The sequence below is a fragment of the Panthera tigris genome, chromosome D4 (genome assembly GCF_018350195.1).
Source record: "Panthera tigris isolate Pti1 chromosome D4, P.tigris_Pti1_mat1.1, whole genome shotgun sequence".
Lineage (NCBI taxonomy): Eukaryota > Metazoa > Chordata > Mammalia > Carnivora > Felidae > Panthera > Panthera tigris.
Genome location: NC_056672.1, coordinates 1,459,779 through 1,478,154, shown reverse-complemented (window position 1 = coordinate 1,478,154; position 18,376 = coordinate 1,459,779). Strand labels below are relative to the sequence as shown.

The window sequence follows — 18,376 nt, the reverse complement described above, 5'->3', positions numbered from 1 at the left end:
GGGCTCAGGAATGATGGTGTAACATTGTTCTTCAAGTGGTTTGTAAAGGGATTTACGGTCTAGGAGGGCAAGACTATGTTTTAGAGGAAACGAATGCTATAATCAGGAACAGAACGAAACGAGAAAAGAATCCTGGCCAGATGTGAGAAAACCCTGAAGCCCAAGCCCTCCCCGGGGTCCGGGGTCCCCACCTGGAACAAAAGCAAGTTTACACCCTGACGTGAACACAAGAGCAGACGCCCACTGGTAACAAGGGAAAACCTTTATCTGACAGAAGCAGACTGGACCGCTTCCGGAACTGGGATGGATACGCTTCTGCCCCGAAGGCTCCCGAGTCCGCGGCTCGGTTTCCTAGCCTGGCACTCTGAGCGGCGCTGCCCGGTGAGGCCGGCCCTCCTCACAGCACTCCGGAGCAACGCTTCCCAAGACAAGGAATGAGGCTTGTCAATTACCTTGAGCTCCTGCAGCTGGTCAGGCTCATAGAGTTTGGGGGACAACGCCTGAGCCAGGAAGGCGTCCAGCTCCTGGCGACGCAGGATCCGTGCTCCAGGCCACTGCACCATATACCTACAGGGGGTGGACAGAGAGGGTCTGGCGTGAGGATGGAGCGCTCACCGGTCACGCGCACAACCTGGCATCCAGGTTCCAAGGGGACTCGGGATGACACGAGCTGGGGGGGCACCAAGAGCTCTTACCCAGCGTCTCTATGCACACCGGATGACACCTGCTACAAATGCGTGTCTAATCACCTGGGCTGAACAGAACGTTTGCTTTCAGAGTGATTAAAATAGCACACCACATTTGCACAGACTGCAAACCAGCTGCTCAGTGATTTCTGATACAACTTCACTCTTGTAAGGTATTCAAACCCTGGAAACACACTGGAAGCATCAATTTACATGATTTATTTTTTTCAATTCAAGACCGGAATCCTGGGAGGCAGACTCTAGGTCCAAATAAGAAAGATGTGTCTCCTGACAAGGGGCGAGTGTTGCAGGAGACGAGTGTGCAGAAGAGGCTCCCGCGCCGGCAGGTGAGCACCAGAAAGGGGTCCCGGGAACGAGAACTAACGCCGTGGCCTCAGAACCGGTGCCCGCAGGCCCTGGACACACTGACCTCCCAGGGCAGCCAGCAGTGCGGCGGGGGAGGGAGGGGGGGATCGATTTATAAATCTGCAACGTCCATGTGTGCCATCAGCCCGGGAGCTGCCAGGCGCCCACGCTCCTTCCCTTACTCACCTTGCCACGTGTACTGCCTCTATCACAACCCTGGGGCACCGAGCAAAGGGGCGGCTGCTACGGCCCTGGCCCAGCTGTCCCCGAGAGCCCATGGGCCCAGCCCTGCACTCAGCAGACTGAAGGATGACCCAGCACATTGCCGCTGATTAGCTTATGGTGACGGGCCCTGCGACCTCTGGCAAGCGGCTCAGAAAGAGGAGAGAGAACGGCGACAGGCCTCCCGAAGCTCTTCCCAGTCCTGTCTGCTAAGGAAGTTTTCTCAGAGCTCAAAATGAAACATCTAAGTCGACAAAAGAGGACGACTCGGTGTGGAGCCCGCCTCACGTGGAAATAATCAATACTTCACGGGAGCACGCACAACTGGGCAAAGCAGGGGGCTCTGACCAGCTGACGAAGACACGTATTTTCAAAACAGCCCGAGAGAAACACGGAAGAGCTCGCCAGGTGCCCGGTGCCTCTCCAGCTCTGCACACGCCGCCTCCCATCACGCGGGCCCCATAATCCTGAGGGACCACCGCTGTCCACGTTACAGGCAGGAGACACAGGCACAGAGCTTACACACTTCGCGGTAAAATTACAAAGGGCAAGGGGAAAGTGACTGTCGTTTCAAGTAAGTGAAGAGTAGACCTTAAATCTCTACGGTACTTAGATGCAGGTGCGTGTACCTGAAAGAAATGCAAAAGCTTTTTGTCACTAAACTACTTGCAAGGACAAAGCCTCCATCCTTGTGACCCTGCCACGTGCAGCACAAGGTCTTACTGACTGTGGGGTTCTGTGCAAGAACCTGCAAGTGTGAGGGAAGCCCCCCACGACATCTGAGAAAGTTACTGTGGGAACGCCTGTGCTCCGCATACAATGTCCTCTGCCTGCATGTCTGTGCTATACTATTTTTAGTTCTTCCTTTCTAAAAACTGTGATACGATACACAGAACATGTGCCACCTTAACCACGTGCCAGTGGACAGTGAGGGCATCAGATCCGCCCACACTGTTGCTCGGCACCTCCCCCTCCCGCCCTCTCCCTCCATGAACCCAAAAGACACTAATGCCCCCTCCCCCCCAGCCACATGTTCCTTTTAACACCCTGAATGAGAAAAAAGGCTGTCTTGGGGACAGCCTGGTTTTCTCAAGATCTTCCTTGGTCTTCTTGGCAGCAAAGACTCAGAAGCCAATTTAGCTGAACAACGAACAGTCTTTTTGTTCGAATGCCTGATGTTTCCTCCACCTGGCTTTCTGGTCCTTTTGAAACAAAACCACCCATCACCCGTTTCTCACTTCCATCCTCGGAAAGGCTTCCTGGGCGTAAATGCTCAGACTAACTCACACCACACAGGCCGTGCCCAGGGCATCACGGTGAGGAGTAAAGGGTACCAGGGCGACGGCCTTGCCTGTACCCCCTGCCACACCGCTCCACCTGGGCAGACGGGGTTCCCGTTGCCTCCCGTTGCTCAGGGCCTGGGGCGGGAAGGTGTCTGGGGCTCCCTCCACTGCCCGCTGCTGCCCTGTCCATGCTGGGGAGCTGGGTCGGGGCAGGTCCTTGTGTGACCCTCCCAGAAAGGCTGCGTTCCTTAGGGTATGGGGACAGGCGCCACAGGCTGCCTGTGTCCTGCCAGGGGGCTCAAGCCCTCCATTCCCTTATCTCATCTCCAGGCCTGAACCTAGCCCGCTCCTCAGGGGAACGTGAGCTCTCTGGGATGAGGGTCTCAGCCCTACCCTGGGAAGGCCCCCTTCTGCTCTGTCTCGGGCACTAGCTTCACCCCCACACTGAATCTTGGCTCGGGTCTGCACCCCGCCCACTCCACCCCCCACTGCGGTCACAGTGTTGAGTTTGGGGCATAAGTGACCACCACCGCCTCCCTGCCCTGGAGGCAGGAACAGAACCTCACGGGACACAGGCACAGGCAGACTGAGAATCTATCGGGTCCCCTGTTTTCAAGCACTGCCTCCAGCGGCTGCCACCCTGTTAGTTCATGTGCCGTCTACACGATGGGATATCTGCAAACAAGTCAGTGTTCATGCCACATCCACCCAGAGGAAGACGAGAAGCCACCCAGGACTGGATGAGACGCGGTAACTAAACTTAAGCGCGAGCCACGATGTTTTCCTGTCAGCAAAGCACGTCACGGGGCAAGTGGCAAAATCTGAGTGAGGCGCGTAAACGAGATGTACGGATAGGACTTTTCCAATTTTGACAATGTCTTTGTTTTTAGAAACACACACCAAAGAGCTCAGGGGTAGAGGTGTCGCACCCAAAACTGCCACTCAAGGGGTCAGGACGCATGAGCACACAGACACACAAGGAGAGCGACTGCAGTAAAACACCAACATGTGGGAAGTCGGGGTGAAGGACAGCCACAAACTCCTTCAACTCCTCTCGCAGTCTGTTCAAGTTTGAAGTTATGCAAAAAGAAAGAGAGAAAAAGGAAAGAGAAAATTAAGGGAAGGGAAACACTTTTGTGGCCCACAGCCTGGCCTTGTGACTGCTGACCTCTGCCCCTGCCCCTGCCCACCCCCGCCCCCGCCCCAAGCCACCAACGCCAAGGGTTTGCAGCCGCACTCCCACCGGCCTTCGCAGGGAGCTGGCCTCGAGCTCAGGTGCTCCTGTTGGCTGACCCGAGTCCTTGGTCTGCAGCAGAACCAACCTACTTGCCTTGGGTTTGCAGACCACTGGCCTTGAGGGTGAAGGACGATAAGGCCTGACCACACTTGAAAACACCTGCCACGGATGCCAGCAGGTCCATCCAGGGTCACGGCGACACAGAACCCACCGCCTGGGCACCGCCTCTCCTGCACGCAGCCCCCTCCCCATTCCCCACACTTTCCCCTTGAAAACCCACCCGCTTCGCCTGGGCTTCGCCTGGACGGGGAAGATGGCCTTGGAGACATTAGCCCGCCCTCTTCCCAGGTTGCCGGCTTCCTGAGTAAAGCGACCTCTCTTTTCCCACCATCACTCGTCTCTCGAGTGTTGATTTTCCAGCGGAGAGCAGCCGAGCCTGAGGTCAGAACCAGTTCTGTCCAGCTATAGGTTGTCTGCTGGGCATCACAGGACCTCACTGCCCCCCACCCCAGGACCTAGGCCCAACCCCAGGGCCGCGGAGGCACACATCAACCCTGACTCGCCCTTGCCGGGTCTCTCCACACACCCCCCCTTCCTCCAAACCGTGAGGCCTCCAACTCAGCCCACCCACTTAACCAGAGCATGTGCCGTGGAGCACCTGCATCCCCCAGCACCAGCCCATCCTGGAGCCCAGAGTGTAGAAGGGAGAGAGACCCTCTTAGTGGAAGCGGATTGGCCCGTTTACTGGTGCCCTGGCCCCCAAACGCCCAGGGACTTGTCCCGTGAACAGCAGTCTCTCACCTCTCCCTGATTCCCTCTCCTCAACCAGCTCTACCTCCTCAGGACCTGAAACCACGAGAGGCTTTCCATGCAGGAAACCCCAGGGGATTGCCCATCTCCATAGCCAATCAGGTCACCTGCCTCCCACCACAGTGCCAGAGCCTCTGGTGACATGGCCAGTCCCACTTACTAATCCTTCCATTCTCTACTAACCACAAAAAAATCAACCGTAACGACTATCTTAAAAACGGGCACCGGGACAATCCTGAAATCTGGAAGGCTTGACAAGGGCCATCTGAACAATGCCAGAGTGACGGCCTAGGAGGGGCGAGGACCAGGATGGAGACTAGGTGCAGAGGGCGGCCACAGTGCATCCCAGGTTGTGTGCACGGATGGCCGGGGAGGCCCCAGCAGCACAGCGCCTCGTCCTGCTCCGAGTGCGGCCGCTCCGTCCAGGTCAGCCGCATAAGCCTCAGGTGAGGCAGGCAGCATCCGCTGGGGTAAAGGCCACACACCAATTTAAACTTGGAAGAGAGAAGTACAATCGAACAAATTTATTCTTGCTAATTTGATCTCAGAGCAGCCGAAGTCTCCACCTCTAATGTTTGGCTACGTAAGGTCTGTATTAATAAAAACCGGTCCATAAATGAACTTTCCATTCGAGAAACCAGAAGCTTCCAAACGAAGATCTAGTCTCTCCCACGAGCTAATTTTCAAAGCAGGTAAAGGGAAGAGCCTGAAGGAGAGGCTTCTAAATTAGTTACTGGTCTTCAAGCCTGTGAGGAACTTAAGAAACGTCAGGAAACAAACACTCGGCTAAGGCTCTGTCCTCCATCTTGTTCCTTGAGGGTGAGGAACAGGAGAACTGGTGGCCAGGAAGGAAAACGCAGAGGGCTGGACCCCAAGGTTGCCAACAGGGGTAGGGTCCATATGTGCACTGTGCCTGCCTACTGCAAACACCCTGGGAGAGACTGGGAAATAGGGACTGTCTCTACCACTAGGAAGCAGGGCTACTGGGAGAAAGGGGCCATAATATCTCTGTAGGGAAGGAGGGAGGTGCTCCCAGGATGATGGAGAACTGTCAGAAGAACAGAGGCCAGCCTGACACGACCCCAGCAGGTGACCACAAAGCACCAGATATAGTCTGCCAATAGTGGACTAGGGGCCACAGAAAAAGACAGAAGCTGTGAGTCTGCTGAGGCTGATGGAATGTTTAAACTGAGTGCCTCCCACAAAATGGGACAGAGCGGCCCCACAGGAGCCCTGCAAACATCTGCCTCTCCAAGTGGCCAGGGTGCAGGCACACAGCCCAGACAAGACCACAGCAACAGAGGGACGGCCCGTGTTTGGTGGATAAAGCAATCGGACTGGTCACCTCCAAACACAAAGAGAAAATTTTAAATGGACCCTGAAGTTCACACAGAAAGAAGGTATGATGTTGATTGTGATGACTGTATTAGAAAATGTCCTGATTTGTTAGACGGTCACACCGAAGTATGTGGGTTTAAAAAAAAAGCTCTATTTTGCCCCCAACCAACACCTCCCATTCTGCAACCACCAGCTTCTTCTCTGTATATAGGACTCTGTTTGTTTGCCATGAGCATGGAGTCCTGTACAACTGCTGAATCAATGTGCTGTATGCCTGAAACTAACATAACGTTATATATCAGTTACACTTCGATTAAAAAAAATCGAACTCTTAAAAAAAAAAAAAAAAAAAAAAAGCTCTTTGTATTGTCCTTGCAACCTTTTCCCAAGTTGAAAATTGGTTCAAAAAAACCCTCAAAAACCTACTGAATCTAATTCAGGTATGCATGCCAACTCAAATCAACTCCCAGACACCAACAGTGTCCACGCAGACTTAAGGGGGCCGTCAGCTGAGGGCATGGAAGCATGCAGCACCCCAATCCGGCTTTCAATCCTTCTCCAAGGACAGGAGCCAGCCCCCTGGAGAGGGCAGGGTCCAGGGCTAATCTTGTGGGGGGCAGAAAGCAAGAATATGCTGGGGGCACAGACGACACAAGGGCCCACGGAATGAGCACTCCAAAGCCTGACCTGGAACATCTGAGTAACCAAATCAACCACACATCAAGTTATAACCCCAGGAATTAAAACAGACAACCTCAAGTCCACACCGATCTACACGTGATTAAATACATGCAGGGAGAGACATGTTTTCCCTACAGAGCTCCAAACAATACATAATGTGTACAGCCTTCAAAATCTTTAAGATTTGGAGGATAAAGTACACTTAGAATCATTATGGTATTTCCAAAAAATACATGTTCACCAAATACACCTGTTCTGCACACAGACCACCCAGGATCAGTTCAAACCCACGCCACACTGCCCCAGACTGTGTCCCCACAACACACATGACTGCGGGGGGGGGGGGGGGGGGGGGGGGGGGGGCAGCCACACCTAACCTACCGTAGGACGCAGCACAGCACCGTGAGATGGGTGGGCACGCTGGCCGGGTTGAGCATGGCTGGCGTGTCCGACCTCATGCAGGCCAGGAAGGCCCTCATCCTGCGGTTCTTGTCCTCCACCGCCTTCCCCAGCCACAGCCGCTTCAGGTTGGGGCAGGTCCACTCCCTGAAGGCCAGTGCTTCCACCAGTTCCGGCGTCTGTGGAGACTTCCCTTTGTAAGCTGCCCACTCTTTGATGATCACGGGGGGAACTGGAGGGGAAGAGCAGAGGAAAACCATTTACACCCCGGCTCAGCCACTGGAGGCCGAACAAAACCAACCCTCCAGTAATCACAGTCTGAAGGTGCCACTGCTCACACACCAACGCATTCTCTCATCAGCAAGCCACCGGCCACCAGTCCTCAGGTCTAGAACATTCTGTCCCCTACGCACACTTTCGTGGCACATTCGGATTTCCAGTCAGGCTACCAATAAATTTCTTCTCGATCAAATTATGACTTGACTTCCCCATATAACTAATACGTATAAATCAAAGATGTTAGAAGAATTTTATTATTTCAATCCATTAAGTTTTAATAGTAACAACTGGCAAAATTTACAAAAGTATGTGATTATCAACATATCCTGGGAAATCCAATTTAGATAGCTCATCTTTTTCTACATAAGCAGATACTTTCACTAATCAGATTTCAGAAATAATTTGCACTTGGTGCCACTTCGTGTAAAGGTCTCCTTCCACAAACGTTGATTAGTAAGCATAAGCTACCCCAGAGTGAGACCCCAAAAGCCTAGCAAGGCAGCAGGAGCAACAGTCAGCGTTCTGAAATCCCAGTGACGTCAGCTTACAGTAATTCTATTCAGGAAGACTGAAGACAAAGCATAAAATTCCCCATTTTATCTCAAAACAGGCAAGAAGGTCCAAGTTGATATAACAGAAACAACAGTGGCCTCTCATCTACAGTTGCTTTACCACTATTTGAGTTCAGTTAACTCTTAAACCACGACATGCACCATTCCCCACATCATTCTGAATGAAGTCGGAATGAAGCGTGGCAGGAGAGACAGTGCAGACCAGGGAGAGAGCACGTCCCAGCCCCTCTCCTTGGCGCTAAGGGACAGGCCGATGCTGGGCTCGGGGTGTGCACTGCCAGGGAACTAAGGCTCACTTCGGTCCGTGACCGTCAGAACAGAAGCAGGGTGGCGCAGTGACTCCCCGGGCACTTTCCACAAGGCCGTTCTATCCAAATGGCAGCACCCAGGCGGGGCTCATGTTCCCTGAAGTAGTGCCCAAGGCAGACAGGAGACCGAAGGCCCAGACTCTGCCCACCTGCAGCCCCACCCCTCCCACCGGCATATGGTCCTGCGGGTCGTCGGCAGCTGCCCAGCCCCAGACAAGGCAGGGGAAGTGTGCCGCAAGGAGCCCAGGACTCCCACCCCAGGAGCAGGCTGCTGGAGCAGGGGTGCGGGTCAACAAAATTCCCCCAAATCGTCCTCTTACCAAAAAGTTACTGTTTTGTCACAGGGAAAAAAGCCCTTTCCTTCACATTTGAGTATCTTAGTGTTTAAATATCAAAGGAAAATCTAAAACACATAAAATGATTATTTTAAAGTCCATCAAGTCCAAACAGATACACATGTATGTATAAATACATGCACCTTTGTATTCATCCTTCCTTTTAGATGCCGGCCACACCCCCACGCAGTCCCCACTGCCCAGCCGACCCTGTCCTTGGACTCACAATCTAGCCCCACGCCTGCCAAGCCCCAGCATACTCGGCACACACAGGGCGGCCATCATCGCCACGAGGTCCCCTCTGCCCAACTAGTGTCAGGGACTGGCAATCGTCAGCTGCAGATAAACAGGCCAAGGTTGGTCACAAAACAAGCCCTTAACCAGCAGGCTGTGTGTCCACTGGTTGATCCACAAAGCTAATTTTCATGCCAAAAAAGCAAAAACAAATCTATTTTGTAACATACTCCTTTTTGTGGCAAAGACTTAAAGGCGATGATTAGATTTTATCTTTGGTTGTAGGATTAGCTAATGTAGCTCCTCTCCCTTTCTCCCCACCACACGTGCACGCCTACACCCGTGCACACACACACACAGGCTGGCTGCCCGGTGCCCGGTCTCTGCCCTGACCCCCTCTGGAGGCGTCCCCACAGAGTCCGTCTCCACCTGCGCCTGTGACCTCCCCTCCATCAGCTCCATCTCCACTGCTTTGTAACACCTTCCGTGGTCATCCCACTTTATCAGTTCCTGCTTTCACCTAGAAACAGGTTTGGGGAGGCACGCCTGTGGCTCAGTCGGCGAAGCGACTCAGGTCATGATCTCGCCGTTCATGGGTTGGAGCCCCGCATCAGGCTCTGTGCTGACAGCTCGGAGCCTGGAGCCTGCTTCAGATTCTGTGTCTCCTTCTCTCCTTCTCTCCCTGCCCCTCCCCTGCTCACACTCTGTCTCTGTCTCTCTCTCAAAAATAAATAAACGTTAAAAAAGTTAGAAACAGGTTTGGGGAGCACATACTCATTCCTGAGGTCAGAATGCTTATGGTCCAGGCCCCACAGGGAAGGGGGCTGAGCCAGCTGCTCACGCCCACCTGTCCCCCTCCCCTGGGGGCCCGCCCCCCAGCAGCCCATGCATAGGGCGGGCTCAAAGGGCCCCACATGCGCCTACACCTCCAGGGAGCTGCTGTGCACACGTACTCCCAGCCAGCAGAGGCTTCGGGGAAGTATCGGAGATCCAGGGAACCTGCTCTGCGCCCACCAAGAGGGAGGCGGGAGGGGGCCTTGCTCCCTGTGATGGAGGGTCTCGCATACTCACTTCTCATCTCCACTACTTATGAGCAGCTCAAATCTAATTTTGGAAATCCATGTCTAATTTAAGAAAATCAAGGTGTAGGAACACAAAACTTTGTTCCAAAAACAAAAGCAAAGCTGCTCCTGACTTGCTTTATTTTTTACCCTATGTGTATCTGTTTTCGGAGATCTTGTATGCCACCACTTACTAGTGGTGAAACCTCCGACGAGAAACCTAACAGACCTTTACAGGATACCTTCTATGTACCAAATAGGGGTGGGGGACATGGGGCTGAGGGGCCAACCCCCATGTGCCACACCACACTCAGGGTCTCCTTAAACCCTGAGTCCCAGCCCTGGGACCAGGATAGGGAAAAGGGCCAAGGACTCCCTTTAACACAGTCTTGATGAGGACACACGAGGCTCGCAGCCATTCACAACCGTGTGAGACCAACTACAGGCTCGTTACCCAGGAGTGACTAATTAAAGACTAGTGCTGATAAAGAATCCCAGGGACATCCATTTCCAGGGTGACAAACGGCTGCCTCTGTGTACACGTACGTGCCCCCCACACAGAATGTGTACAGCCCTCCCCGGCCCCACCCAGGACGGAGGGCTCGGGCTCTGTGACTCCACTCACAGAACAGATGAGAGTGGCCAGCTAACGGTAAGCCATCTGGGCTCTTACGTCTGCAAAAAACACTGGTTATATGGGGACTGCATAAGGGGACTGGGTTATTAAGAACACAGTGAGCATACATGTCTGCCATTCAGGCAAGAGCAGTGGGATATAAAAGCATGTCCATGACGACTCCATTTTAGAAAGACATGTTCAAAGATGTGACCTCACGCCCAGAGGTCAGCAAAGCCAGCTGCTATTGGTGAATAAACCCACGCCACCATCAACAAATACCCATCTCGGCTTTTCCACTGACAGAAAAAACTCACCATTTCAGGCAGACTTGAAAACACTCAACATGAGATCATCTTCCTTTGCTTACGCTAGAGCAAAAACCCCAAGGTATCTGTTTTCTGTATTAGTAGAGGCTACTGCACCTTCTTTACAGAAAGTACCTCTGCAAAACACAATCTGGGGACATAAAACACTATTATACCTAAGCTGTCCACGAGAACCTGTTTCTATCAGATGTTAACCACGGTCCACGGTATCACATATAAACACATGACCACCAGCTATAAATGTTATAATGCCGACTTGGGATCCATCCCAGACCAGGAATAACGAAAATGCTTCATTCTGCAAGCCAATTTCAACCAAGCGGTGGTGGCTGCCTACGAGCCACGAGATGAAGGACGTCTCTGAGCTCAGTGCCAGAGCACCATGAGCACTGGCCACACCGGCCACCGGCCCAGTGTGCAACACAGGTGCGGCTGAGGGGAAGATGGAGACAAACACCCCGCACGACTGCAACCGGCTGGACCTCTGGTCTCTATACAGGCGTGTGTGCAAATGTGCATCGGGGGCTCAGGGGGGGGGGTGGGGGGGTCCTGGTCTACCTGCTGCGCTAACTAAGGTCACAGAAAAACAACACAACCACACATATATGTAAAAACAAACTCTGGTTCCTTCGCATCAACGCAGATACAGAAAACTGGGCACAATGGCGGCTGTTCCTTCCTTCTCGTGGGACACTGCCATGCGGGCTGGTGGGGTCCAGCTGGCTCTCCACTTCCTCACGCGAACAGGTGTGGGGACACCCTCCAGGACTCGTAAGCCACAGAGCACACACAACGTGTGGTTACAGACCAGGCCCGCAACTATTCCTGTCCTCACTTTCCCCACATACATCATTCCCAGGGCATCAGAAGCTCAGGAGTTCAAGGGCCTATGACAAATACTGCTCTGAAAAAGTGCCCCACAGCACTGCCACTGAACACCCCCCCTGAACACTGCCACTGAACACTGGCCCACAGCACTGATCCACAGGCTCGGCTACTCAGAGGTCCGTGAGGAAAAGAGTCGGTAATGCTACTTCTGGAAAGCTTCATAAAATAAAGAAATTCAGATTAATATAAACAGCCTTTGTAAAATCATGGAGAAAATGTTTATGATAACCAATTTCCACACATTCTAAAACAGCACACTGACGTTGGCCACATTAAAGTATTTTGTTTTATAATATAATCCATGTGGGGATGCCTGGGTGGCTCAGTCAATTAAGCGTCTGACTCGCTCAGGTCACGATCTTGCAGTCCATGACTTCGAGCCCCACGTCAGGCTCTGTGCTGACAGCTCGGAGCCTGGAGCCTGCTTTGGATTCTGTGTCTCCCCCTCTCTCTCTGCCCCTCCCCGCTCATGTTCTGTCTGCCTGTCTCAAAAGTAAACATTACAAAATTTTATAATATAATCCATGTGAACCAATTTAATTTTACTCATTTTTCATCAGCAGTCCCAATTATTTGACACAAAATTTCTATAGCAAATTGGAACACAAAAAAATCCATGTTCCTTTGGCTTTTCCTGATGATTTATAAAATGGAGACTCGGGGGAAATCCTTTCTAAAATAGTACTCAGGTACATAAACTTGCTTCCTACAGCCACAAATCCATCTCCTGTGTCTGTAATTTACATCCACTTGTTTTCTACAAGCCTGTCTCTGTCATTTACTTAATTCTGAGGTCCTGGGGAGTCTTTTACAGAAAACAGAGGCCAGTTTTCATAAGTGGACAATAATTTTAAACTGTACACGGCACAGAACTTTACCTCCTGGGTTTTCTCCTCATCAACTACAGCTGAGGAGTCTTGTTACCCTGCAGTCTTTTTGGAACCTGACCCTTTCTTCCAACCCCTCCTGTTCCCCTTGGCCGGGTGAGGGGCAACTGAGGGGTGCCGCCAGGAGGCAGCCAGGCCAGAGCCACCAGCAGGCCAGGAGCGTCACGCTCCAAGCCTCCAGCCTCCAGCCGGGGCGCCGGCCCCAGGCCCAAATGCCAGCAGCCACAGAGACAGCTCCCTGGTCCCGCCTTGCCCCAGAGCAACTGCGCTGTCCCCATCCAGCACCCGGGGCAAAGCGCTTGTGCCAGGTCTGTGGTCTTCCACTTGGCCTGCCGGAGGGGCCTAGAGCCCCCGATGGTGACTGCAAGCAGCTTACTGTCCTAATGAACAAGATCCTGATGAATTTCCTAACAGTAACACGATGGAGACCAGGGATGGGCACACAGAAAATAAACTGCCAGCATGTAATTCAGTATGACTTTCACAGGCCAGAGTTTTAGGGACCTGAGAGTGGATGTCCTGTTTTAACCATATGATGACTTTAAAAAGGAAGCTTGGCAAAGTCACACGAGCACTCGTATGTCATGTACACTGTATGGTATGCAGACAGATTGAGAGACTACATTTCCAAACGGATATAGGTCTTAAATGTGACCAGAGCTCAGTACTTTTAAACAACCCTGTAGACTTCCATATGCTCTCGGACTAGTCTTCTGACAACAAAGCCGTTCTGGGGAAGCCCGGTGGTCACGGTGAGCCTGCTGAGCCCACACTGGCATGCACAGCATGCTGACACCGTGCTGGATCAGGAGCCTCACCTGCCACAGGAGGCGGGCTCACCTGGGACCCACAGAATGGACGGCGGGACCAGAGGGCATCTGAGAACCAAACCTGCCCCAAAGACCTCACAGCACACAGTCAGTGCTTTCAGAATCTCCTGCAAAGCGCCACTGACCTCATTTCATCCGCAGACAGTCTAAGAGTGGCCATAGGTAAAACAGGGTTTTAACAGGCTCCTCTGTCAAAGCTCGCTGACCGGGGCCTCCTGAGCAGCTGCCTCCTTCCAGCACGACCAGCATTATCACCCTCACCTCATCCAGAGTCCCAAGAACTTGCTTCCTAAGGACACTGAGATGTAGTCACTTGGGACACAGCTCAGGCAGGAAGTCCACAGCAGGAGTGTCACCACACTGGCGTTCAGAGTCGGCTGGCATCTAGGAGTGGGCCTCAGGAAACAATCGTGGCGCCGTGTCAATGAGCCGCATCAGGTCACCGGTGCACATTCGTCTCCTGCACAAGGTTTGCTCCGAGGGAGCGGACAGTGTTCGGGCTCAACGCTCACAAAAGCTCTGAAGGACAAAACTCTTCCCTGTGGAGAGCTAGCACTCCGGTTAGCGGGACAGCCGGCAAACAGCAGCACGGATTACCAACATAAGAACCTTCTCCATAGGCTGTTTTCCCTAATTAATACGACCAAGGCATGAAACAAATCCACAGGTCCCCGAAAAGACCAAACAGGCCTGGGTTCCAAAGCTGCTCCTGAGAGAGCGAACTAAGACCTCTCTACTTGTAAACTGAGAGGTCAGATGGACAAACCTCTCCACCAGTTTTACAGGTCCACGGTTCTCTGTAACACACATTAGTCACACACTTGTCTGGGTACCACCAACGTGCCAGGGCTGCCTCAGCTCCACGTAGGCAGGGGCACCCCTCTTTTCCCGCTGCCTCAGTTCGTCACCTGTCCCTACCCAGCCCATCCTCCTGAACAGAAACGTCACTCTTACCTCACCTTCAGTGGCTTGCCCGTGGTCGCTGACGCAGAAGTCAGGACCCACTTTCTTTCGTCACTTGAGCAGAAAGACCGCAGCACGCTCAGCACCAACACCCCCCACAACGTCCACCGGTCCGTGCACCCCCAGGCATAAAAGCTTCAGGGCTGGCAGAGCCCATCTGTACCCTCCCCCCACCCCCTCCTCTCTTCACTGTCCTAGCCCCGAGCCCTGACCCGTCCTCCTTCCGCAGTGCCAGATCCCACCACATGGGGTGCACACACACCCGGCCTGCAGCACAGCGCGCTGCTCTCTCGCTGATGCCCAGAGGGTGCTGGTTTGTGTGGTGAGCGCTGTCCCGTGCCTCCTGCTCGCCTGCTGCCTGCCCACAGGCCAGCCCGAGACCTGTACCGCCCAGGGTCACAATGCACGCACAAGGCGGAGAGCAGTTCTCATTTCCCACCCATCCCCCACACCCACAGCTCACCGGCGGCAGAGAACCCTAGGAAAGGAGGGGCGCGAGCAGAGAACACCCACCCACCCAGACTGCTCTACAAGGCTGTGGGCACTGCAGAGGGGACTCATCCCGGAGACCACCTGAGGGTCCCAAGCTGTGATCACTGAAAACTTCCAGGGAGGGTGCTAAATAATAGTAAGTGTGTTTCTGGAACAGAAGCAAGTGAGGAAAAGACCAGCTTTTACCACCAAAGTCAAAACGGTGCTCTGGAGCCAAGGACATGGCAGGAAGTGGGGCTGCCCAGGGCTCTGCAGCAGCTGGCAGGCCAGGCCCAGGAGAGAAGCAAGGGGCCTAGGGTGCTCAGGGCTGGTGGACACTGGAGGGGAGGTCACAGCTACGGGGCCCAGGTGGCCAGTGCGGAAAAGTGGCTGACCCTGCGCAAAGTGAGAAAGCAGATGCGTCCACCAGGAACGTCCCGGCCACGCAGAGCCGGCTGACGATGCCCAGTGTCTCCCGTGGCACCTCCAGCCCCAGTCAAAGTGGCAGATGTGTCAGCAGGGGCTGCAGAGCTCAACGGCCGTCCTCAAATGGCCTCACTGACAGAGGCTTCATTTTTTTACAGAACCACATTTTGGCACGGTAATCAGAAACAAGACATCAGGATCTACGGATCAAGTTTTCAAAGTTGCCAGAATCTCTCCAGGTTAGAGTCCAAAGGTAAGACCCACTGTCACCTGCGTCCCCGAGTGCCACCCGACTGCAGCATGACCAGGCCCATGCTGCCCCACTACACACGCAGGGGATTCGTCCCCAGACAGCCTGCGCCGAGGGGATGATCTCGTGACCTAATCTCCACAGCTGAGGATACTCTTAATTCAGACTGTACATTTTGGAAAACTTTCCTATATTTCCTAAGAAATATACAGTGACTTTTACATTCCCTACATCAGCAGATAAAATTACCCAGAACAGAAAGGCACGGTTCTCCCCGAGTATTCCACTGGCCCACTCGCTGGAAGATGGAAAACACGCGCTCTGACCTCAGCTTCTGCCAGCATGTCAAGCAGCACCTTGTGTCCCTCCACTCCACTCCCCTCCACCCCAGGGTCGGTCGGGTACAGCCCTGGAGGGAGACCGCTACCAGGACCCTGTCTGCCGCGGGCCGTGCGCAGGTACGCGCCACCCGCACAGAAGCAGCTGCAACGCGGTGAGGTCCTCCCCGGGAACACAGACTCCGCAGTGCGGACGCGCTTGCGGACACCAGAGCAGATGCCACCGTCGCCCTGCCGGGACGCGCTGGCCACGGCGAGATGGCGCCCGTCTAGACCGTTTCCAGCTCAATGTCCAGTTTAAAGTGGAAACGGTTTACCAAACAGACACCATGACTGGAATATTACTGAGGAAAACAGCCCGGGGCCTGTCCTCCTCTCCGAAGGGCCCCGTGAAGCCCACCGTCTCACGTGGGGACGCTCAGGGTGAACTCAGTCACAATCCTCTAAGGCTTTAGAAAATGCACAAGAGATTACGAGGTACCGAGGAAAACAAACAATGGATTTCACAGTACATACATTCTGGTGGAAGTCTGTTCTTTCTAAAAGCAAGTCTCTCAGTTTTCTTTCTGCTTTCTGCCAAGCTAAACAGCACTCCGTAAACATACTGGCGAACTGGCCTATAGAGCAGGGCGGCGGGAGGCAGGTCTTTGCTGGCTTCATCTTCAATAGAAACAGCAATTTTGATTTCACCCTTTGCATGGAAGAAAGCAGAATAATATTGCACATTTTTCATGTTGAATTCACAACAAACTCACAGAAATATACTGTATTATCTCCAGTTAACGACATTGCAATTCTATTCCACATCAATGCTTAACCACTTGTGTGCAGCAGGATGTTTAGGGAGTTCATTAGCAGTTGTCAAAACATATGCTCAGAGAGTCAAAATAAAATCTATGTGGTTTCATCCTGAATCTGGAACCGAAGCATAAGAAACCACAGACGATCCCCAAATCTTTGAAACCATCTAGACAGATAACAGCAGACAACAAATAGAATAGAAAATGCTGAGAACTTGCAAACTTTACTATGAGTCATGAAATTCATAATTTTTAATGGCCTATGTACAATCCAAGAAATGAGTATCCTGAAAACAAAATGGTCAAATTGTCTTCACTAAGCGCTTCCGTAAAACACAGCCACGTGCGAGCACGGTCCCCCTGCGGGCACTCTCTTCAGTGCTGTCTGATTTGCGAGGCTTTGGCACGTGGCCGGCCTCGGCACAAGACGAGGGGCCATGTGTCCCACACCTTCGTGGGGGCAGGACCTCTGTGGCCCCGTCTGTCTCAGATGTGCTAGGGAGTCAACATCCATCAAGAGATTCGGCAGGAGTTTTACTCAGTTGTATTCCTAATGTAAGAACGTCCATATGACCTCCAATGGCTGTTAAATTTATCGATACGTATCTTTCAAGAATTCCGTAGTATTTGCTCTTTGTTCACATAAATTTAATTTCAAAATTGGTCTCTCCCTATCCTCACGAAGCCGGCACCGCTGTGTGGTGGGCACTCTCTCCAGGCCCCGGCTCGGCTGGCTGCCTGCGTGAGTGTGAAGCCTCGCCCACTGAGGACATCTTGGCCTGAAAATTTAATACCAGAGCCACGCAGCTTGCAGGAAACGGCGTGCCTGACAGTCTAAGCTTTCCCTAACATACAGAAAAATTTTAGGTGGCATTTTAAAATCTGAAAAGATAGTTGTTTACTGTTGTCAACTACAGTCACTTTATTACTATTTGCCCTTGAGATAGATCAGTGAGTGGTGGAAGAGGACAGGCCACCTGTCACTCAGACCGTCCCCAATGAGACCACAGCGGGTAGGGCAGAAGCACAGGGGTCCCGGACCTCACAGCCCACACAACCCCACGGCACAGGGCGCGATTTCCCCCGAACCTGGGCCCCTTTAAACTCAACAAGTCCTTCTCCCGCGAGAGGAACTTTCCACTTACCCTTACAATATGCGTTGCCCCTGAAAAATAAAATGTTTACTTCACAACCATAATCTGAAAAGCGAAAGCATACGTGCAGACCCATAGCAAATAGTACGTGAGACTTGGAGGCAACTGTAATTTAAAAATAAATGAAAGGAGCTGAGTTACTGTGGTGCCCTTTGACTGATACAAGCGAGCGACACTCGGGTCGGCCAGTTAATGGTCGCAGCCACGTCCAACTGCTGTGGGGCAGGGGGCTTCTGCACTTACAGACCCCACTTTACAAACCACAGATGGACTGCAAAACAGGGAGAAAAACATCTGATGATCTGTGGTGGTACAGACACCGATGAAAAGGTGTTAAAAATACAGGATAGCAATAAACCAATTTTACATGAAAAATGTGGTCACCAAGGTTACATGTTGAATTGTGGGTCTAGGGTTATAAACACCAACATAAAGACTACAAATCACTGAGAAAATTTAAATGGACACATAGATCCATTCAAGACACCAGGATTCAAAACCAATGCCACGCTGGATGTATATTTGAGCGTACGTTTGTTAAGACGTTACTCAAGTGGAATTATGACACTGTGTAAACAGAAAACTGCATTTTCTGACCGCTAACGTGTTACAC

General features: G+C 52.6%; 1 protein-coding gene across 2 annotated transcripts in view; it reads right to left on the bottom strand.

Annotated features, from left to right (window-relative positions):
* FAM120A (family with sequence similarity 120A) overlaps positions 1-18,376 on the bottom strand; it is a 95,721-nt gene that overhangs the window by 17,344 nt on the left and 60,001 nt on the right. For both annotated transcript variants that reach the window (XM_042964440.1, XM_042964441.1), the window contains exons 10-12: positions 16,326-16,500; positions 7,005-7,254; positions 453-567 (exon numbers count right to left, since the gene is read on the bottom strand). In XM_042964440.1, the coding sequence (XP_042820374.1) occupies positions 453-567; positions 7,005-7,254; positions 16,326-16,500 (540 nt within the window). The remainder of the gene's footprint in view (positions 1-452; positions 568-7,004; positions 7,255-16,325; positions 16,501-18,376) is intronic.